General features: G+C 41.4%; 3 protein-coding genes across 4 annotated transcripts in view; all 3 read left to right on the forward strand.

Moving 5' to 3' along the window:
• The window catches only part of LOC117379373 (peroxisome proliferator-activated receptor alpha-like), a 75,163-nt gene extending 60,585 nt beyond the window's left edge, over positions 1–14,578 (forward strand). The window contains exons 7-11 of one of the 2 annotated variants that reach the window (XM_055225597.1): positions 2,007–2,145; positions 4,514–4,707; positions 8,261–8,608; positions 11,899–12,142; positions 13,771–14,552. In XM_055225597.1, the coding sequence (XP_055081572.1) occupies positions 2,007–2,145; positions 4,514–4,707; positions 8,261–8,608; positions 11,899–12,142; positions 13,771–14,015 (1,170 nt within the window). In that variant the 3' untranslated portion in view covers positions 14,016–14,552. Of the gene's footprint in view, positions 1–2,006; positions 2,146–4,513; positions 4,708–8,260; positions 8,609–11,898; positions 12,143–13,770 lie in introns of both variants that reach the window. The other variant, XM_033976074.2, reaches the window with a different exon arrangement.
• A 734-nt stretch (positions 14,579–15,312) lies between these two features.
• On the forward strand, positions 15,313–19,757 carry cdpf1 (cysteine rich DPF motif domain containing 1). The gene is made up of 3 exons (XM_033976248.2): positions 15,313–15,481; positions 15,631–15,742; positions 18,212–19,757. The coding sequence occupies exons 1-3, from the start codon at positions 15,369–15,371 to the stop codon at positions 18,338–18,340; spliced, it is 354 nt and encodes a 117-aa protein (XP_033832139.1). The 5' UTR covers positions 15,313–15,368; the 3' UTR covers positions 18,341–19,757.
• Positions 19,758–19,811: 54 nt separating this feature from the next.
• On the forward strand, positions 19,812–22,356 carry cdkn1ba (cyclin-dependent kinase inhibitor 1Ba). The gene is made up of 3 exons (XM_055225651.1): positions 19,812–20,601; positions 20,970–21,103; positions 21,339–22,356. The coding sequence occupies exons 1-2, from the start codon at positions 20,202–20,204 to the stop codon at positions 21,098–21,100; spliced, it is 531 nt and encodes a 176-aa protein (XP_055081626.1). The 5' UTR covers positions 19,812–20,201; the 3' UTR covers positions 21,101–21,103; positions 21,339–22,356.
• Positions 22,357–22,560: the final 204 nt, after the last annotated feature.

Here is a 22,560-nt window from a genome sequence, read left to right on the forward strand (position 1 = left end):
TTTGGTCCCGGTTTAGTCTTGGTTTGGCCCTGGTTTGGCCCTGGTTTGGCCCTGGTTTGGTCCTGGTTTGGTCCTGGTTTAGTCCTTGTTTGGTCCTGGTTTGGTCCTGGTTTGGCCCTGGTTTGGTCCTGGTTTGGTCCTGGTTTAGTCCCGATTTAGTCCCAGTTTAGTCTTGGTTTGGCCCTGGTTTAGTCCTGGTTTAGTCCTGGTTTAGCCCTGGTTTAATCCTGGACCAAACCAGGACTAAACCAGGACTAAACCTGTACCATAGGTGAGGGTTGGACCACAGATCTAGTTTTCGTTCTTTCATAATAGTCTGATGTGCAGCTTCATATGAAACGGTTAAATCCTTTTACTCTTAAAGGCTTTTGAATAACACCCCGTCATGAGGAAACGATGAAACGAACAACATGTCCTGGTATAGGAGCATTTCCCAATAAATTATGCCACATTACATCAGGTAAACCAGGACTAAACCAGGACTAAACCGGGACTAAACCAGGACTAAACCAGGGCTAAACCAGGACTAAACCAGGGCTAAACCAGGACTAAACCAGGACTAAACCAGGACTAAACAAGGACTAAACCAGGACTAAACCAGGGCTGAACCAGGACTAAACCAGGACTAAACCAGGACTGAACCAGGACTAAACCAGGGCTAAACCAGGACTAAACCAGGGCTAAACCAGGGCTGAACCAGGACTAAACCAGGACTAAACCAGGACTGAACCAGGACTAAACCAGGACTAAACCAGGACTAAACCAGGACTGAACCAGGACTAAACCAGGACTGAACCAGGACTGAACCAGGACTAAACCAGGACTAAACCAGGACTGAACCAGGACTGAACCAGGACAGAACCAGGACTGAACCAGGACTGAACCAGGACTGAACCAGGACTGAACCAGGACTGAACCAGGACTAAACCAGGACTAAACCAGGACTAAACCAGGACTAAACCAGGACTAAACTAACCCAGGGGTCATAGGTGAGAGTAGGACATAGATTGAGCTTTGTCTTTGTCTCAGTTCCTTCGTCACAGAATATTCCGGTGACACTGTTGTACATAATAATACTGCAGACACACTGTACATAATAATACTACGTCCTGTACTGTCCCAGGGCTAAATCGTCTTTCACACTGAAGGTGGAGGAGTCGCTCTGGGTGAAATCTCAGTCACGTTGTCCACTGTGTACTGCAGATACTTTCACATATGTACAGACACTGGGGACCAATAAAAATACTTTCCATTGCCTCCAAACGTAACCCAACCTGTGTATTTAAGAGTCTGTGCCCTATGTAAAGAACTACACACACATACTATACAAAAAGACACATACGCTTTTTTTTCTCATCGTCTGACCTGAAATCAGACTAAACTTTATGTGTTTTAGATCAATTAGGATTAACAAAATTAATTCTATTTGCTAAATGCCAGAATAATGAGAGAAGGATTATTTTAGACAATTTTTATGACTTTTTTTTGATACACTAAAATTACTATGACATTAAACAATTTGATAAAACCCAGATGATGATGTTTTGTCTTTGGAAGCATCTGATCGGTTTATTGACAATATTTGAGTTAATTAGAGATGCACTTATGTCTTATACTTGTTCTGATACAGCTCAAGATCGTTCTAAAGATATTAAAGGTTCATTTCTGTCCTGTGAATGGGACTTTTTTAATATCGATACCTGCTCAAATGAGTATCTGGTTTTAGTACTAGTTTTGGTATCGACTCGAATCTGATTTTTTATACAAATAGAAATTATTTTGGTAATTCTAATTGACCTAAAACAGGAAAGGTTTAGTCTAATTTCATGTCAAACAGTGAAGAAAAAAAGCCTTTTTAGATCAATATTGCGACTTACGATGAGTGAAATGTAAAATTATTATCTACATCTGTTATAATTTATAAAGAAATGCCCAGTAAATGTATAATTTGCTTCTGCATTGAGTTGAGTGACAGTTTATTATTGTTTTTATTTCATTTTTTTAAGGGTTTCTTCAGGAGGACCATCAGGCTGAAGCTGGAGTACGACAAGTGTGAGCTCAACTGTAAAATCCAGAAGAAAAACCGGAACAAATGCCAGTTCTGCAGATTCAACAAGTGCCTTTCTGTCGGCATGTCCCACAACGGTAACAGTCTAAACCTTTGAAGAACCTCAAAATACAGCCATGTCCCTCAACAGTAACATTCTAAACCTTTGAAGAACCTCAAAATACAGCCATGTCCCACAATAGTAACATTCTAAAGCTCTGAAGAACATCAACATACAGGCATGTCCCACAACGGTAACATTCTAAACCTCTAAAGAACCTCAAAATACAGCCATGTCCCACCACAGTAACATTCTAAACCTCTGAAGAACCTCAAAATACAGGCATGTCCCACAACCGTAACACTCTAAACCTTTGAAGAACCTCAAAATACAGCCATGTCCCTCAACAGTAACATTCTAAACCTTTGAAGAACCTCAAAATACAGCCATGTCCCACAACAGTAACACTCCAAACCTCTGAAGAACATCAACATTTAGGCATGTCCCACAACGGTAACACTCCAAACCTCTGTAGGAACCTCAGTATTTAGGTACGTCCCACAATGGTAACACTCTAAACCTCTAAAGAACCTCAACATACAGACATGTCCCACAACAGTAGTATTCCAAACCTTTTTAGGAACCTCAGTATTTAGGTAGGTCCCACAACGGTAACACTCCAAACCTCTGAAGAACCTCAACATACAGGCAAGTTCCACAAGGGTATCACTCCAAACTACTGTAGGAACCTCAACATACAAACACGCCATGAACATTTATTCATGTTCAACTGAAAACGCAGCTGAAACAAAACATTTAACTCACGTTCTAATGGAAGCCAGTGGTGTTCTTCTTCTCCCCACTCCATTTTGAGTTTAAATAAGTAAAAAATACGTGAGGGACTGTGTCTCTCTGGCCTGGGAACGCCTTGGGGTCCCACTGGAGGACCTGGAGGAAGTGTCAGGGTTGAGGGAAGTCTGAGGGTCCCTGGTCCCTGGATAATGGACCACGTTATTTATCTGTTTATTTATTGTTAGAAACCCTGTTAGCTTTCACTGTCATGGATGCTAACGCTAATTTTCGTAGCGTGCTTTTTAAAAGTGGGACGTACATGACATTAACCCGTCGCCTTTCCAATAAAATGATACTAACATAAATATACATAAATACAACTTCACATTACGTTTTTTCCCTTTTTGAAAGTACAAACGTTGCGTAAATCATTCAACTCTTTCGCCGACATGTTCCAAAGTCGCTGGTAAAGTGGCAAAGTGCTTTTAAAAACTTCCTCCGTAGTAAATACTTGAGGAGTGAGTTCACGTTTGGCCCCGCCCCCTCCGTCCGCCGCATATTTACACTGTGTCTTTTTGCATTGACACTGAGATAAACCAGGCTCCTGTGAGAACGCCACATCTGGAGCATCATCTGCGCAGCGCTCGCGGAGGTCAGCGGGTTTATTTTCCGCCGGGAGGATGCGCCGGCCACAGAGAGCTGGAAAGGAATGTTTTTGAGTGGGTTTTTACGCTGCAGGAGGTTCAGGTTATACAGTAGATGCCGTGTATTTCTGAAATGTACAGTACCGTATTTTCCGCACTATAAGGCGCATCGGAATATAAACTACTGTAGTATCTGGGGTTGTGTTATGCAACCACAAGATGGAGCTAAAGGGAAAGAGCTAAAGGGAATGTCAACAAAACAAAAATCTTATTGTGTCTCTCTGTATGAGTAGATTAAATGGAACAATCATTTTTGGGGGTCAATATTAATCATGGGACTTTTTTTTTTTAGTGCTAGTCGGGAAATTTCTGTTTTTTTTCTGTCCTCTCGTACCTGCAGCTAATTGGTGGATTCGTACATCAGTAAATCAACACGTTTTTCTATTGTAATTATTTCAAATTGCCCATTTTACACTATTTTCTCTGTTCTAATGTCGTTTCCTCGTCACAAACAGACCTGGAGTTGAGTTTTTTTGTTTCATTCACACGTTTAACACATAAACAAACCTGCAGATTTAGACTGAGTTCTTCTCTCAAACTGAAAACGCTCCGTTCCACCTTGTGATGTCATCGTGTGGTGATACAGGAAGTGCTCCAGTGTGTTTTTAAACTCCACACACCTTCATTTCTAGAATCATTTGGATCATTTCAGACCTGGAACTGCCACTTATCTCTACTGAACTAAAGGTAAAACGTAGCTGATAACTTGAAAAAAAACTACCACTTCGTGACATCACAAGGTGGAACAGAGCGTTTTGAGCTGTGAAGATGTAGACAGACTGAGAATAGAGTGTGAATGAAACAAAACACAACTCCAGGGATGTTTTTGATGAGGAAACAGCATTAGAACATGACTTAAAGTTCACAAGAGTTCATTTTTGCGTAATACACGACATTTAAATTCAGTCATGTGTTTTTCTGTCGTAGCCGCACACTCATCGACCTTCTGTCTTTCCTCTTTCCTCATAGCCATTCGTTTTGGGCGTATGCCGCAGGCGGAGAAGCTGAAGCTCAGAGCCGTGTGTAAAGTTTTGCAAAAAGAGGAGCCGCTGCCGTCCGACCACCGAGTCCTGATCTCTCAAATCCACCGGGCCTACATGAAGAACTTCAACATGAACAAGGCCAAAGCTCGGCTCATCCTCACCGGGAAAACCAGCCAACCGGTGAGGACGAAGATACAACTGTTTGACTATAATCACATGTATTTACCATCCGACCTGTCACGATGACTACTACAGCGTGTCCATAAGTGTGTCTTTACAATTTAAAACATGTGCCGTATTTTCCAGGATATAAGTCGCACTTTTTTCATAGTTTTGTCAGGGGTGCGACTTATACTCAGGCGCGACTTATACTCCGGTGCGACTTATACTTCAGAGAGACTTATACTTCAGAGAGACTTATACTCCAGTGCGACTTATACTCCAGTGCGACTTATGCTCCAGAGCGACTTATACTCCGGTGCGACTTATACTCCGGTGCGACTTATACTCCGGTGCGACTTATACTCCAGAGCGACTTATACTCCGGTGCGACTTATACTCCGTAGCGACTTATATTCCAGAGCGACTTATACTCCGGTGCGACTTATACTCCAGTGCGACTTATACTCCGGTACGACTTATACTCCGGTGCGACTTATAGTCCGGTGCGACTTATAGTCCGGTGCGACTTATACTCCGGTGCGACTTATACTCCGGTGCGACTTATACTCCGGAGCGACTTATACTCCGGTGCGACTTATACTCCAGAGCGACTTATACTCCGGTGCGACTTATACTCCAGAAAAGGCAAGGCAAGTTTATTTGTATAGCACAATTCGTACACAAGGTAATTCAAAGTGCTTTACGGAATAAGAAAGACATTAGAATCACACAAATCAAAACATAAATAATCACAATTAATCGTCATAAAATTACCATTAAAACAGAAAATAGTGTTTTACAAAGGCAGTTGAAGAAATGTGTTAATCAGACTTGTTTTGTAGTACTTTTTTAGTACTTAGTGGTTTCCAAAGTGTTTAACCTCATGTAATCCTCCTCTGTATAAGCTCCGTTAGCGGCGCGAGGTTCATCAGTTCAGTTAAATTTATTTTTGTAAAACCCAAAATCACAACGGTAGTCGCCTCATAGGACTGAACATGAGAACTGATTTAACCAATAGAAAGTTAGAAAATCAACATTGAAACAGAAACAGACAAATTAATCAATAAGAAAACAAAAAAAAATGTTTCCTGTCCTTAGACCCTCCTTCTGCAGGAACCACTGTCCCAGAGCGCCCCCTGTCCTTAGACCTTAGGAAAAACCTTCTCGGCAAGAAAAAACATCAAGAAAGGACTGGATTTCTTGCCAAGAAGAATCCAAACAGCACAAAAGCAGCTAAACTAGGAATGAAAGCTAAACATGTGACGTCCAAGCTAGCTTTCACGTAGCGGTACGGAAAACAGATAAAGTGTCACAGCGATACTACATCTGTTTACCGTTCAGTACTTGAGAGATGGAATAATATTTTTGGTATCAATATTTCTTGTTTGTACAATTTTTTTGCACTAGTAGGAAATGTTTTGGGTTTTTTTTTTTGGCTGCAAGATAAGATTTTAAAACTTATTATTGAATTATTACTGCATTCTTCAGTTTATTTATTTATTGCAGATTGTCGGTTTTGAATAGTTTTTGTGGTTTAAATCTGCCCTTGGGTTTTTGCATTAGTGGCATAAATCTTTCAATATTATCGTTTATCATCTATATTTACTTAAAAAAATAAATCTGGCATCATGACAGGCCTAAACAATCATCAGAAAAGTGCAAACGTGTCAGTAAACATCTGGGTCATGTTTACTAATGCGTAAGTTTAGCTTTGTTTTGGTTTTCACTATTTATGGCTAAAACAAAACAGAACATTTTCCCTGTACTTTATAAACTCTATATGTGCCCAGTGAACGTTAGTGATTAAGAGATTTGAACAATCCCTCTGTAATCCAGCCGCTAATGCTATTAGCGTAGCATGCCTTCAATACCAGACCCATTTTCTATCGATACATCATTTACGGTAACTGTTTTAGTCCAATTGAAAAGAAACATCAGTGAATGTTGTGTCCTTGGGCAAGACACTTAACCCAACTTATTCCCAGTGTCTGTGTGCGCGGTTGTATGAATGTGTGTGTGAATGTGTGAGTGGTTTCTTGATGTAAAGCGTTATATTAAACAAATAACAGATCCCCCACGATATTTTAACGTCTCGAGCATAAGTCACTTTGGAGTATAAGTCGCTCTGGAGTTTAAGTCGCACCGGAGTATAAATCGCTCTGGAGTATAAATCGCTCTGGAGTATAAGTCGCTCTGGAGTTTAAGTCGCACCGGAGTATAAATCGCTCTGGAGTATAAATCGCTCTGGAGTATAAGTCGCTCCGGAGTATAAGTCGCTCTGAAGTATAAGTCGCTCTGAAGTATAAGTCGCACCGGAGTATAAGTCGCACCGGAGTATAAGTCGCTCCGGAGTATAAGTCGCTCTGAAGTATAAGTTGCTCCGGAGTATAAGTCGCTCCGGAGTTTAAGTCGCTCCGGAGTATAAGTCGCTCCGGAGTTTAAGTCGCTCCGGAGTATAAGTCGCTCCGGAGTTTAAGTCGCTCCGGAGTATAAGTCGCTCCGGAGTATAAGTCGCACCGGAGTATAAGTCGCACCGGAGTATAAGTCGCTCCGGAGTATAAGTCGCTCCGGAGTATACGTCGCTCTGGAGTATAAGTCTCACTGGAGTCTAAGTCTCACTGGAGTCTAAGTCGCTCCGGAGTATAAGTCGCACTGGAGTATAAGTCGCACCGGAGTATAAGTCGCACCGGAGTATAAATCGCTCTGGAGTATAAATCGCTCCGGAGTTTAAGTCGCTCCGGAGTTTAAGTCGCACCGGAGTATAAATCGCTCTGGAGTATAAATCGCTCTGGAGTATAAATCGCTCTGGAGTATAAATCGCTCTGGAGTATAAGTCGCTCTGAAGTATAAGTCGCTCTGAAGTATAAGTCGCACCGGAGTATAAGTTGCTCCGGAGTATAAGTTGCTCCGGAGTATAAGTTGCTCCGGAGTATAAGTTGCTCCGGAGTATAAGTTGCTCCGGAGTATAAGTCGCTCCGGAGTATAAGTCGCTCTGAAGTATAAGTCGCACCGGAGTATAAGTCGCACCGGAGTATAAGTCGCTCTGAAGTATAAGTTGCTCCGGAGTATAAGTCGCTCCGGAGTATAAGTCGCTCCGGAGTATAAGTCGCTCCGGAGTATAAGTCGCTCCGGAGTTTAAGTCGCTCCGGAGTATAAGTCGCTCCGGAGTTTAAGTCGCTCCGGAGTATAAGTCGCTCTGGAGTATAAGTCGCACCGGAGTATAAGTCGCACCGGAGTATAAGTCGCACCGGAGTATAAGTCGCTCCGGAGTATAAGTCGCTCTGGAGTATACGTCGCTCTGGAGTATAAGTCTCACTGGAGTCTAAGTCGCTCCGGAGTATAAGTCGCACTGGAGTATAAGTCGCTCCGGAGTAGAAGTCGCTCTGAAGTATAAGCTGCACCAGCCAAAAAATGCATAACAATGAAGAGAAAAACATCTTTCACATATAAATCACATCTGAGTATAAGTCGCACCTCGACCAAACTATGAAAAACGTGTGAGTTATTACTTATGACTAACTATGATCAAAAGTGTGAGTTACGTCTCCTGGTGTGTTCTCTGCGTCTCCAGCCTTTCATCATCCACGACATGGACACGTTTCAGCTGGCGGAGCGCACCCTAGCGGCCCACATGGTGAACGACTACCCAGAGCCGCCCCGGACGAGCCCCCCTCAGTCTGCGGAGGTCCCTCAGTCTGCGGAGGTCCCTCAGTCTGCGGACGTGCCTTTGTCTGTGGAGGTCCCTGGGTCTCTGGAGGTCCCTGGCTCTGAGGGGGTCTCTGGGTCCGAGGTGCAGCGGAGGGAGGCAGAGGCGCGGCTGTTCCACTGTTGTCAGAGCACCTCGGTGGAGACGGTCACCGAGCTGACGGAGTTCGCCAAGGCCATCCCGGGTTTCCAGAGTCTGGACCTCAACGACCAGGTGCGACTTTGACATACGACGCTATCACATTCACACATAAACGGGACTGGGGACAAACAGAGGGACCCGTGAACCCTCCAGCAGAAAAGTTACAGAGTGCATCTTTAACATAAGTGCGGGTGATGTTCTGTACACTGTGGCACTATGTAGCTCTTCTGCATGAGCGTGTTTTTTACTTCATTTGGAATATTCCACAGTCCACAGAGTAATTCAAAGTGTTTTACAGAAGAAGAGACATTAAAATCACAATACGACAAATCAAAACGTAAATAATCATCATAAAATTGACATTAAAAGTGTTTCTTATGTTACATTTTTTCATTATCGCTCAAATCACACACTTTTTTTGTCACTGTGTTTGGGCGTTTCCTCTTTACAAATCTGGAGATAGACAAACAAAGAGGTGGAAGGTAATGAAGTACAGGTAGTAAAGTGCAGTACTTAAGTAGAATTTTTAGGTATCTGTGCTTTACTTAAGTAGATTTTACGGTGGATACTTTTTACTTTTACTTGAGTACATTTGAGAGCAGTATCTGTACTTTCTCCACTACATTTAGGAACAGGACTGAAAAGTAAAAAGTACTTTTCATCTGATTTAAGGGGAAAAACATCCTGAATAAAGTTTTACAGTTCAGGCTTTGGCTTTGAGCAACAAAAATAAAAAAAGTAAAATTCAGAAGAAAAATGTAGAAAGTGACTCATGCTGATTCTGTGGAACAAAATATGTCATTTTTCATCAGTATCACTACATTTACACTTTAACAAATGAACAATACTTTTACTTTTTACTCTTAAGGTACATTTTTAAACCGGTACTTTAATACTTTTACTTAAATCGATTTTTTCATTAGATACTTCTACTTTTACTTGAGTTTTTTTTACTGTGCCCTCTGTACTTTTACTTAAATAAGATCATTTCTACTTACTTATATAGTGAAATACATGGATTTAACATTTTCTCAAACTGTTAAAGTGGAAAAAAACACTAATTACTAAACAAAAACAAATCAAAACACACACATTTACGTCAAGTTTAATTCCCATTGTGTCATTTTGTTGCGTTGCGTTTCATTCAGAGGAAAATCTAACAAACATTTTGCTTTGTTCATGATATAAAATGATCAATTATTAATCTATAACCAAAAGTATTTAGCTATAGTTCCCTGTTTTTTAATCCAAATCCATAATTTTTGTCCTATTTTTACATTTATTTACATTTAATATGAAACTGTACACACCATATAAACTGATATTACCCAATGGCTCTTTCAATACTGTCCGATTCTCATTTATTTAATTGATTTACAGTTATAATTACGTCACAGATTAATAATAAAACAAACGTCTAATTCTCTAGGAACCTAAAATAAACCTTTTTGCCTCTGTATTTGTACTTTTACTTAAATAACACAGCTCTGCAGACAGTTTGTTTCTTTACTGTTGAATATAATTGCAAAGTACTAACATCTCCATGGAGACAGAGTAATTTTGCGCTTCCTCTAGGACAGGGACGTCAAACTCAATTTCACCGAGGGCCAATTCGCACAGATGTAAAAAAAATACGACTGTGTAACTGCGTATTTACCGATAAACTGACATTTTAAGACAGTCGTACGTTTTGATTTACCTTGTCACGGCCACATAGAATGACATTGTGGGCCAGATTTCGCCCCTGGGCCTTGAGTTTGACACGTGTGCTCTAGGACACATATGTCAAACTCAAGGCCCGGGGGTCAAAAGGTAAATTAAGGCTTGACTGTCATTTTAAAATAAGTCTGTGCTGATTTAATATTTGCATCGACAATAAACTAATGAGATTTTCCCAACAAGTGACACTGAGGAACATTTGCAAATAATCATCCCAAATTGTTCAGGAAGAGGAAAATTGTCGGCGTGGAAGGAAGTTTCAAGAAAGACGCTAAAGGTGAATACAAGTTTGTGCTTTAAGGAGAAAATCTGTATGTTTTTTGTGTTATGAGGCGCGGTCGGTACAATCTACGTCGACATTTTGACACCGAACACAGAGCTAAGTATGAAAAAGTGAGTCTGCAAGAAAAACAACAAATAATCCAATAATTAAAAGGCTAAAAAAGTCTGTTTTTGAAGCAGAGCTGAAGGTTCTGACCAGATCCACACTTTTAAAAATGTCAGTTTATCAGGAAATTCACTTACACAGATACATAATATTTGCAGCTTGAATAAGTCATAAATAAATAAACAGTTATTTAACAAGTTTAAAAGTATTTACATTTATTTGACATGACATTTGTTTACATTTGGTGACATTTATCCTGCCACAGTCACATCTGGCCCTTGATGGCGGCCATTTTGCTGATGTGGCCCTCGGTGAAAATGAGTTTGACGCCTCTGGTCTAGGAGAAAAGTGCCCTAGTGCAGCTTTATTATTTTTTTTTTTTTTTTTTTTTTTTTTGTAATTCTTTATTTTCAGATAGTGGTATAAACAGGGTTCATTATTAGACCAAATACAGGACCATAGTCAAGAGAAGAAAATTAAGTACAGAAATCAAAACAAACCAGGACTAAACCAGGACTAAACAAGGACTAAACCAGGGCTAAACAAGGACTAAACCAGGGCTAAACAAGGTCTCAACCAGGACTAAACCAGGACTAAACCAGGGCTAAACAAGGACTAAACCAGGACTAAACCAGGGCTAAACCAGGACTACACCAGGACTAAACCAGGACTAAACCAGGACTAAACAAGGTCTCAACCAGGACTAAACCAGGACTAAACCAGGACTAAACCAGGGCTAAACAAGGTCTCAACCAGGACTAAACCAGGACTAAACAAGGACTAAACCAGGGCTAAACAAGGTCTCAACCAGGACTAAACCAGGACTAAACAAGGACTAAACCAGGGCTAAACAAGGTCTCAACCAGGACTAAACCAGGACTAAACCAGGGCTAAACAAGGACTAAACCAGGACTAAACCAGGGCTAAACCAGGACTACACCAGGACTAAACCAGGACTAAACCAGGACTAAACAAGGTCTCAACTATAGTATAAAGTTACAGGGTTTATTATTAGACCAAATACAGGACCATAATCATCCACTTTGTCGTTTTCTTTTCTTTTTTTACAGAAGTGACACACAAAACAGAACTTTATACAGAGGAGAGAAAAGTGCACTTTAGGTAGACGTGTAATAATAAACAAGAGAAGAAAATTAAGTACAGAAATCAAAACAAAAACAAGGGTACAGCTTCTTTACGGCGAGGTGAGCCGGTCGAGTCTTTATCCTGTTGTGTTGTTGTTGTTGTGTTGCAGGTGACTCTGCTGAAGTACGGCGTGTACGAGGCGCTCTTCACGCTCCTCGCCTCCTGCATGAACAAAGACGGGCTGCTGGTGGCTCGAGGCGGAGGCTTCATCACCCGAGAGTTTCTTAAAAGTCTGCGGCGGCCGTTCGGGGACATGATGGAGCCCAAGTTTCAGTTCGCGACAAAGTTCAACTCCCTGGAGCTGGACGACAGTGACCTCGCTCTGTTTGTGGCGGCGATCATCTGCTGCGGAGGTAAACAGCGGGTTTGTGGACTGGAACGAAAGGACGGGCGAGATATGTTCATGTTTTTAGTTTATATTTGCAGGTCGGCACAACAAACAGACCGGATTATGCAGAATTTACAGAGCAATGTGGAAAAAATAAAACAAATTTGGATTTTCAGTTTTATTTTCTTTGTTCTTATTAATTCGATATAGTTTATTTTTGTAAAGCCCAAATTCACAATAAAATTTAACCAACACAAAGTTAAAGACGGGAACAGAAACAGACAAACAAATGGAGAAGTGTCCCAGAGCAGAGCGCCCCCTGTGCTCAGACTGTGCTTCTACACAAGGAAAAAAACAAAATAAAACAGTAGGAAAAAGAGAAACACCGAGGAGAACCACAGTGAAGGACTAAACCAGGACTAAACCAGGACTAAACCAGGACTAAACCAGGACTAAACCAGGACTAAACCAGGACTAAACAAGGACTAAACAAGGACTAAACAAGGACTAAACCAGGACTAAACCAGGTCTCAACCAGGACTAAACCAGGACTAAACAAGGTCTCAACCAGGACTAAACCAGGACCAAATGAGGACCAAACCAGTGCTAAACCAGGACCAAACCAGGACTAAACCAGGTCTAAACCAGGACCAAATGAGGACCAAACCAGGGCTAAACCAGGACCAAACCAGGACTAAACCAAGACTAAACCAGGACTAAACAAGGACTAAACCAGGACTAAACCAGGACTAAACCAGGACTAAACCAGGACTAAACCAGGACCAAACCAGGTCTAAACCAGGTCTAAACCAGGTCTAAACCAGGACCAAACCAGGACTAAATAGAGTAGAGTGCAGATATAGTTCAAGTCTGTGGGGCCAGACCCACTCAGCTCAGAGACAGAGAGGGGCCCACCCAGGGCAGGACAGGAGCCGCCCCGGCCTGGCACCGGGGCATCCGGTCAAGCGACGGGAGGAGAATGATTAAAAACTAAAACACTTAAAAAAATGTCTTTCAATATTAATTAACATAAAAAATGTATCCAAAATAAAATACAGGAACCACTGCCATAAAGCACAAGAAATAGTCAAATCTGTACCTCCACACACTGCCATTATGTCCTTGAGCAAAACACTTCACCACTTTAGCTAGTTGTGAATGTGTGTGTGTGTGTGTGTGTGTGTGAGGGATTGTACATTTACATCACTACATTTAAGAGCAGATATTTGATTTTTTTTCAAATTATTGTTAAATAAAAACAGCTAAATTGAGTTGGTAGAGAGTTCGTCCTCTGTCAACGGCTCAAATCCCAACATAAACATCATTAGTTGAGCGGTCAGATCCAGTGACCTACAGGTTGTCGGTGCAATTCGAGCTCCCACAGATAATGAATATTGTTGTGTCCTCGGGCAAGACACTTAACCCACGTGTCCCCCAGTGTCTGTGTGCTCTATTATATGTAAAGTCTGTATAAAAATGTGACCTTTTCCCACATGACCTGTTGTTTTTTTTGTTTTTTTTTTGCACAAATCTGTATCAAAATCAGTCAAATCATCTACGCAAAATACTTATACTGTTTACTTTTACCTCTGTATCTGTACTTTTACTTAAGAAACACTGTATTCACCTGGTCTTTTTGTCCTTTTCCCTCAGACCGCCCGGGTTTGGTGGACACGGCTTCGGTGGAGCAGCTTCAGGAGAGCATCGTCCACGCTCTCCGGCTCCACCTGCTGTCCAACCACCCCGACGACACCTTCCTCTTCCCCAGGCTGCTTCAGAAACTGGCCGACCTCCGCGAGCTGGTCACCGAGCACGCTCAGTTAGTCCAGGAAATCAAGAGGACGGAGGACACGTCACTGCATCCGCTGCTGCAAGAAATATACAGGGACATGTACTGAGACGAGGACGAAAAAGACCAGGACTGTTTTGTATTTTTAAGAGTTTATTTTAGACTTTGAGTAAATTAGATGTTTGTTTTAGTGCCTTACAAAAACATTATTAATCTGTGACGTAATTATAACTGTAAATCAATTAAATAAATGAGAATCGGACAGTATTGAAAGAGCCATTGGATAATATCAGTTTATATGGTGTGTACAGTTTCGTATTAAATGTAAATAAATGTAAAAATAGGACAAAAATTATGGATTTAGTTAAAAACACAGGGAACTATAGCTAAATACTTTTGGTTATAGATTAATAATTGACTCCAAAATGGGTCTCACACACACGAGAGCTTGAAGTTTTTGAAAAATAGTGAAATTGTCGGTCTGTATAAAACATCTCAATATTCCGATTTGTATTTTATGTAAATACTAATATAGGAAAAATACTGTGAACAAACTGTGTGATGCAGATCATTTTATATCATGAACAAAGCAAAATGTTTGTTAGATTTTCCTCTGAATGAAACGCAACGCAACAAAATGACACAATGGGAATTAAACTTGACGTAAATGTGTGTGTTTTGATTTGTTTTTGTTTAGTAATTTGTATTTTCCAATTTAACAGTTTGAGAAAATGTTAAATCCATTTATTTCACTATATAAGTAAGTAGAAATGATGTTATTTAAGTAAAAGTACAGATAGCAGAGTAAAAAATTCAAGTAAAAGTAAAAGTATCACATGAAAAAAATGCACTTTAGGAGTAAAAAGTAAAAGTATTTCACACAAGTACAAGTTTTGTTATTTTGTTAAAGTGTAAATATAGTAAAATTGGTTAAAAAAAAAGAGACATTTTGTTCAAGAGTAACAATATGAATCAGTTTTTAAATTTTTTCTCATTAATTTTGTGTATTTATTGTTGTTTTGCTTAAAATTGTCAAAAGTCATCAAAATGTTACTACAAACATGGTAAAAATAACCCCTCAAATCATATGAAAAGTACTTTTTACTTTTCAGTCCTGTTCAAAAATGTAGTGGAGTAGAAAGTACAGATACTGCTCTCAAATGTAGTGAAGTAAAAGTAAAAAGTACCACTGTAAAATGTACAGTTTAATTAGTACAGTACTTTACTACCTTATACCATTTACTAGTTCAATTAAAATACACCATATAAATAAATAAAATATTGTAATTAAACTCGTAAATCAATTATAATATCTATAAAAAAAATAATAATTGAGTCTTTTGAGTCTTTGCACTGCCCCTCTGCTCTCCCCCGTCCCAGTAGATGGCGTAAAAGCCTCGTGAAACGTTTACGTCGTGACGCACGCAACAAAACCCGGAAGTTGCTTAGTTTTTCTGTCAAAATGAGCGAAAGTACAAGTGAACCACCGCCTAAACTGTTCGTGTGTGAGTTGTGTGGTTTAAGCAGCCCGTTCTCCTACTACGGACAGAAACCACCGAACACCAGGGCGATTGTGTGAGTGAAAGAACCGTTAAAAACTGTAAATATGTGTCCAGAGCTAACTATGCTAAAGCTAACAAGCGGCTTTCCGTGCATCAAGAGGCTCTGAGGAAATTAAAGATGTAATGAACGGACTGCTCGAGGTTAATATGTTGTTTTTGCAGGCTGCTGGAGGAGTGTTTCGTGACTAAAGATCCCTTCAGTCCGGATAAAGAGAAGTTTTTGATTTTGGGGTCAACGTGCAGCGTGTGCAGCAAGTGTGTGTGCGCAGGCGCAGTAAGACCACCTCCACTACTCATGTTTAACTCAGCTGTTACTCAAGTAAAAGTACTCATACACAGTTTAAAAGTTACTCAAGGAAAAATCTACTTGTGTAAAAGTATTTAAAAATGTACTTTAAGAGTAAAAAGTAAAAGTATTTCACATTAGTGCTGTTCATATGTTCAAGTGTAAATGCGGTGGTGTAGATTATAAAATGGGAGCCAAAAGTTAACTCTGTCAATCACTGCAGTAGCTAAATCTGGTACAAATCATCTCTTTTTTTGTAAGATTAATGAATTTGTACATGGATCCTGACAAATAAAGAAAAAAGAAGAAGAAACTGGACATAAAGTTGTAGTTCTGTAGTCTTAGCGAATCTCCTTTTCACTCTTACAATTTTTTGTCCAGTTCACAGATTAAACATTTGGCTTTTATTGTGGATCAGACCTGGACAACTGAGAGACACACAGATATTATAAAATGAGACATATTTTGGTCGACAGTAACAATATGAGTCACTGTTTTAGTTTTTCTTCTGAATTTTGTGTATTTATTTTTTTTACTCAAAAATTTTAGTCAAGATGTTTCCACAAATACAGTAAAAATAACCCCTCAAATCAGATGAAAAGCACCTTTTACTTCTCAGTTCTGTTCATAAATGTAGTGGAGTAGAAAGTACAGATACTGCTCTCAAATTTACTGAAGTAAAAGTAAAAAGTATCCACTGTAAAATGTACTTAAGTAAAGCACAGATACCCAAAAATTCAACTTATGTACAGCACTTTACTACTTTTACTTTATTACCTTCCACATTCTATAATACTGAGCCTTCACTGGAGCAATTAGACTGTGATCTTATTTCTTCAATAAGTTTTTTTAAATTTATATTAGTTAAACACGTTTGTTTTTCTAATGGGCCTGTTCCATTCAGTTCTGTTCAAAGTTGTGTAAATTCAATTCAGTCTTATTTATAAAGCACATTTAGGCAAAGCAAGTTTATTTGTACAGCACAATTCATACAAGTAATAAATCAAACTATAAATAATCACCATAAACACATTAGAAGAGAAGAGAAGAGTGCAGGGGAAAAAAAACAAAAAAAAACATTTAAAACAGCCGACCAAAGTGCTTCACATTAAAGTCAACAAAAAACAAACCTACAGATAACACAATACATAAAAAAAGAACAATAAAACACCAAGATGCCCTGTCTGTGTCGTGTTAAATACCAGGGAGAAGAGGTTGGTCTTAACCTGCTTAAACTGAGAGGATCTGACCGGCAGAGGGCGCTGTTCCAAGTCCTATATTTATCAGTGTCGTGTCAAACTTTAAAGAGATGCTCCCACTTCATTTGAGGACGTTGTACCTTTTTATAACATCAGTTTTATAGATGTTTTTAATTCTGTAATCTATGTTCCTCAGCTAATAGAGTTTTCAGGATAAACTGTGTATTTTAAAACTCCTTTAACTCCCCTGTCCTGGGTTTAATCTCGTGTCCGTGAACAGTGTTGGTCCTGCACTTTCCCTCACTTGACTCTATAATCATGTGGTTTATGTTTGTCCCGAGTGAATCTGTTGGATGCCGCTATCAAAATCAATTAATACAGTACGTCTCGGTTTAACAGCGAGACTTTTCCTGCAGCTCCATGTTCTCTGAGTCGACATAGCTGCAATTCTGGTCCCTTTTTTTTACACAGAAAGCTTGTTTTCAAATCATTATAGCCACAATAAGGCGAGGGAGAGGAGAATGAGAGGACCAGACGCGTTTTCATGAGCGTCCTGTTAAAATGTAGAGCAATACAGACAAACAAAACAAAACAAATGCCTGTATAAGTCAATTTAAAAGAGTAAAAACAGGAGCAGGTGTGAGTGTACATGATTGGCGGTGGGCGGGGCTAATGGTGCAGATTGGCTCATTACTACAGAGCGTGGAGTGAATAAATCATGCAGTATAAACGGAGATTATTATTATTATTCCTAAAATTTGCGTGTAACTTTCTTCACTCTACTCGTCTGTATGAAACTGTTCTCGCTTTACCTGAAATATTACAGCTTTAACGTGGAAATCTCTTACATTTTTACGTTACATCTGTTCTAAAATGTCTCCAAAACGTGAAAATGGACACGTTTAATGCCGTACCCTGGAGCATTCTTCTCGGAGACAGGCACATCGGCTCACACCCCACCAGAAAAGCTGCGGAACTTAGTTATAACCAGGGGAAATCCATGACCCGACTAAATCCGGCCCAGAACTAAACCACAAACACTACCATAGTTTTAAAGCGCTGGGCTATTCATGAGTTTCAGACAAACAGTTCCTTCCTGATTTGAAGGACTTTGCGAGGACCTGGACACGACATTTCCCCTTCTAAAGTTGTAATATTTTGATTATAAATGCTTAATTACCAGGCAAACGAGTTAAACACATGCACACACTTTGAAAACCCTGACTCTAAACTTGTTCTTTTTTTCATTTTCTCCAAGGACTGCAGTCTATTCTACACCAAGAGGTTCTGCGTGCAGTGTGTGAACAAGCACTTGGACCAGTTCCCCCATCAGATCCGCGCCGAGCTGGCCAAGAAGAGGCAGAACTCCGCGGCCGCAGTGTCGTGACGCTGGGGCGAAAAAACCCGAGTTCAAATCCAGGACACCATTGAGAGGCTCGCACTGAATGGCCTTTGTCATCGAAAAAGAGGAAAACGAGTCTGCAAAAAGCGATGCCAGCGCACTTCCATTTACACCAACAAGGACGGTGTTGTTAAAGACGCAGCTCGTTGTTGTTTTTTGCGCCGAAATCAGCAGTTTTATTTGTGTAATTTTGTGATTTTTACGTCGCTTAAGACATGTACTTTTTGGAGGATCACTGAAGTAAACGCTGACATCAAGTTACACACAAGTTACACACAAGTCCTCTGCTTACGTCTGTATTATTTGTGTTGTTTTTACATATTTTTAGCGACGTGTGCACAGTAACAATAACATAAACGTGCGAATTCTTGTGTTTGCGTTAACTTGAGACACATTGTTTCACTTGAACTTCAATTTTCCTCATTCCCCGCTCTGTTTTATCATCCTTTTCTATCTTTTTCTATCTTTCTCTTCAAGTATCCAGCTCTGGGATCACCATGTACCGTACTGTACCCATTTGTTGCAGTTTAAACACATTATGGATTAGGAGAGATGCGGGAGATAAGAGTGAAATAACAGATGACCTCGCTGTGTTTATCACGAGACGCCTGGCTCTGTTTTTACTGTTTTAGGGGTTAATTAAAACTGCATGGTCCTGAAGGCAGTCCCAGTGGGGTTTTTTTTTTTAGTGTTTTGTTTTTTTACTGCCAGGGCTGTAGAGGAATGCGCAGTGACACTGGCCCCAGAACATCTTGAACTCCTAAACTCAAGTAGCGGCTGATGTCCTGCCAATTACCACCAGATCTGTCCCTGTTGAATAAGCTGAGACACGGACCACTCAAGAGAAATGTGTCTGCAGCTCAAGGTCTCCATAAACAGCTCGCTTCCTATCTTGTTTACACGTTATTGGAGGCAGTAAAGCGCGCAGAGCTCCAGCCCCTTGGCACAGGCAGTGACAGTCTGACAGCGATAGGCCGCGTGCCAACCATGACGCAAGGCTCCGCGCGCAGCGACGTCACCCCCCACACAGCAGCAGAAGACACAGACAGACACATTTGAGGCGCGTTTACTCACTGTCCCTGCGTGACCTTGACTCTCACCCGAATAAGCCTGCACTGATTCAATCACGTGCGCCAAATCTGATCAAGCTCCGTGCGTAAAACCAGTCCGCGCTTCTCCTCCTTCTCCTCCTCCTCCTCCTCCTCCTGCTGCTGCTGCTGTGGTTGAATGAAACGATAAAGTGACCTCCCCGCAGCGCTGTGTCCATAAGCAACAGACCCTTTCATTAGTTCCATATCAGCTCTTACACTTGGGACATAAGAGCCGGAGGAAAAACTGCGTAAACGCGTAAAGTTAAAGCGTTTACGCGGGTGCAGTTTTGGCACGCGCTGTCCCTGATGAGCTCCCCTCGCGCGTCTTATCTTCTACACGTATTTTTACACTTGTATCGCGCCGTAATTACACGTTAATCTCGTCCAGCTCCAGTTGTAGTTGCCCCTGTTTGACTTTAAGAGCGCGCAGTGGGCGGTCCTTACGCGCAGACCAATGAATCGGCTCCTCTGTTTAAATAGTCCTTGATGTCAACTTTCCTCCCTCACTCACAGCTCCCTCTAACGCCATGTTGGCTGTTATGACTTGACTTGTTGTTTTCTTGCGCTTACTACGGACCTGACAGGAGTGGCTTCGCGTTAAAGCCCGCAGCGCCGTGTGGAGAGCTTTTTCGTCTCTGATTTTCATGCCTCTTTTGGATGAGACGCGCGGAGGATATATGCGTCGCTTCCATTTTTGCGCATTTAAAAGGAATACCAGTTTGGATTAACAGTGTTCACGGGGGCTTTCTTGTCTTATGTGCATAAAAATGTCAGATGTGCGCCTTTCTAACGCGAGCCCGACCTTGGAGAGGGTGGATGCGCGTCAGCCGGACAGCGTGCGGCCGTCCGTGCGCAGATGTCTGTTCGGTTCACCTGACCGCGAGGAGCTGCGGGAGACTTTTCAAGAGTTTATGCAGGAAGAGGCGCGTCGCTTCAGGGACACCTATAACTTCGACCCCGTAGAGGACAGACCACTTTCTCCCGGAAGGTTTCAGTGGGAGGTGGACGAGGACGCGCCGGAGTTTTACCGCAGATCGCCTCACGGGAGACTGCGCGACAACAACAGCGGCAACAACAACCAGCGGGACCAAGTGGAGACGACACCGGGGCGCACGGACACCGAGCGCTCCAGGAAACGACCCTCAGACCCCTCAGGTGAACAACACTCTACTGTGCGCAACGGGAGGGGTTTGGTGCTTAGACTAAACTTTAAAACATGATTGTGATTAAGAAGGACGCAAGACACTGAAGTTAAAATAGTTTTGTGTGTTTGTGTTGTCCTCACAGTGGCACAGTGCGTGTTTGGAGCTGTGGTCTTGACAGGAGCAGTGTTTGTGTGTTTGTGTGTTTGTGTTGTAGTCCTGACAGTCGCACAGGAGCAGTGTTTGTGTTTGTGGAATTGTCCTGACGCAGAGTCTCACTCTGCAGGTCAGTCGCAGGTGCCGCTGTGACAGTGGACAGGACTGTCCTGTGACCGTGGACGTGCAGTTCGTCCATGTCTCACTCTGTTTTTGTTCCTTCAGGATCCAGCAGCAGCAGCGCCGCGCCGCGCAGTAAGAGCTCGCGCTCTAACGGGGAGCACGAGGGCGCGCAGCCGGAGCGCGGGACCAGCCGAGCGGCGCAGGTCCCGGAGCAGGCGCCCCAGGACCAGTGACAGGTGAGGGTGACAGGTGAGGGTGACAGGTGAAGCCTCTGTGGCGCACACAGTGAAACTGAAGCTCTGTTCTGCAGGAGACTTTACGCGGCACTAACGCGTCACGAGCCTCTAAACTGCTCATTGTTTCACTGTTTCACTGTTTCACTGTTTCACTGTCATGTTTCACTGTCATGTTTCACTGTCATGTTTCAAACACACTCATGTTTTCAACAGTGTGCTTCCTCTTTGTCCACAGCCGCGCGGAGCTGGTGAAATACTGTAGCCTTCTCCTCATCTGACACGCAGCACAGAGTGAAAGGGCCTTTGGAGGGAGCTGCACAGCACTGAACATGTACACTATGAGTTTGGCACTCTTTATCTCCTCAGAATCAGCAGACAATGTAGCAGTGTGCAAAAGGATTTTGCTCATTTTTTCTACTACCTACGTTTCAGATGTAGCACATAAAAAGCATAATATGCTTTTCATACGTTGTTTTTTTTTTTTTTTTTTTGTCCAATGTTTTTGTGTGAATTTGACTCAGAAGTTGCAGTGCAATTTCCAACAGAGAAATGTTGTTTGTTGAAAGTGATGTAATCTTATTCAGGTAAATTGATGTAAGTTAAATGCAGATTTCAAAGTCAGGGTTATTGGGAAACGTGGCTTTACTCCCAGTGTTAATGAAGGCCCAGGTGGAGTCACTGTGAGTGCTGCTCCATCTGACTGGGACAGCCATCACAAAGTTTACATGCAATTCACCTCCTATTCCCCTTTGGTTTGGATGTTTTGTTTTATTCTTTTCTATTTGTGGCCAAAGTCAGTGCCTTTAGTGGGGGGGGGCGGGGCTTCACTGCTGAGCAATAGTCAGAACAGTATTTGCTAATAGTCCTAAGATAACGTTCTTAAATTCGGCCTTTCACTTTCCCTCGTGTCCAGGAGGTTCATGTTTCAGTCACTGGGCCACATTATGCAAATATGTGAATCAAAGACGAGTTTTGTGTCGTGGAATTCATGTGGAACATGTAATTGCACTATTATTATTGATTTTGATTTTGTGAGGGGCAGAAAACAAAGTTAAACTGCCTCATTTAAAACTGAAGTGTACCTGTGTGGCTTTTATAAGAAAAACACTGAAAAAATGAAACTAACTTATTTATGTTGAGATTGGTGGGTGTGTGTAAAGCTTTCCAAAGCAACATTTTTCCACATTTGTAAATGTTATTTTCATTATTGTTTTTATGATCATTAAACTCTCGCTAAACTGAGCCCATAATTGGTTTGATGTCGTGTTGTTTTTGTCCTGATGTCGACGCAGCTGGAACGTGCTCAGTTTTTTAATTGTTCTGCTTCAGTTTGAACCAACACAACTTTTTATCCAGAGACGCACACGACACAAACCTGACACAACCCCAGCAGTGAAAGGGTTAAACTGACTCCAGCACAAACACCAGCTTTTTTTTCCTTTTTTTTATTAGTTATT

Source organism: Periophthalmus magnuspinnatus, chromosome 12, assembly GCF_009829125.3.
Source record: "Periophthalmus magnuspinnatus isolate fPerMag1 chromosome 12, fPerMag1.2.pri, whole genome shotgun sequence".
Classification (NCBI taxonomy): Eukaryota; Metazoa; Chordata; class Actinopteri; order Gobiiformes; family Gobiidae; genus Periophthalmus; species Periophthalmus magnuspinnatus.

What these genes read in the sequence shown, in the direction of transcription:
- cdpf1 (XM_033976248.2), top strand. Translation starts at nt 15,369, where the DNA reads ATGAGCGAAAGTACAAGTGAACCACCGCCTAAACTGTTCGTGTGTGAG. An exon ending in CCGAACACCAGGGCGATTGT is followed by an intron (nt 15,482 to 15,630) that starts GTGAGTGAAAGA and finishes TTGTTTTTGCAG; the next exon opens with GCTGCTGGAGGAGTGTTTCG. An exon ending in AGTGTGTGTGCGCAGGCGCA is followed by an intron (nt 15,743 to 18,211) that starts GTAAGACCACCT and finishes ATTTTCTCCAAG; the next exon opens with GACTGCAGTCTATTCTACAC.
- cdkn1ba (XM_055225651.1), top strand. Translation starts at nt 20,202, where the DNA reads ATGTGCATAAAAATGTCAGATGTGCGCCTTTCTAACGCGAGCCCGACC. An exon ending in ACGACCCTCAGACCCCTCAG is followed by an intron (nt 20,602 to 20,969) that starts GTGAACAACACT and finishes TTGTTCCTTCAG; the next exon opens with GATCCAGCAGCAGCAGCGCC.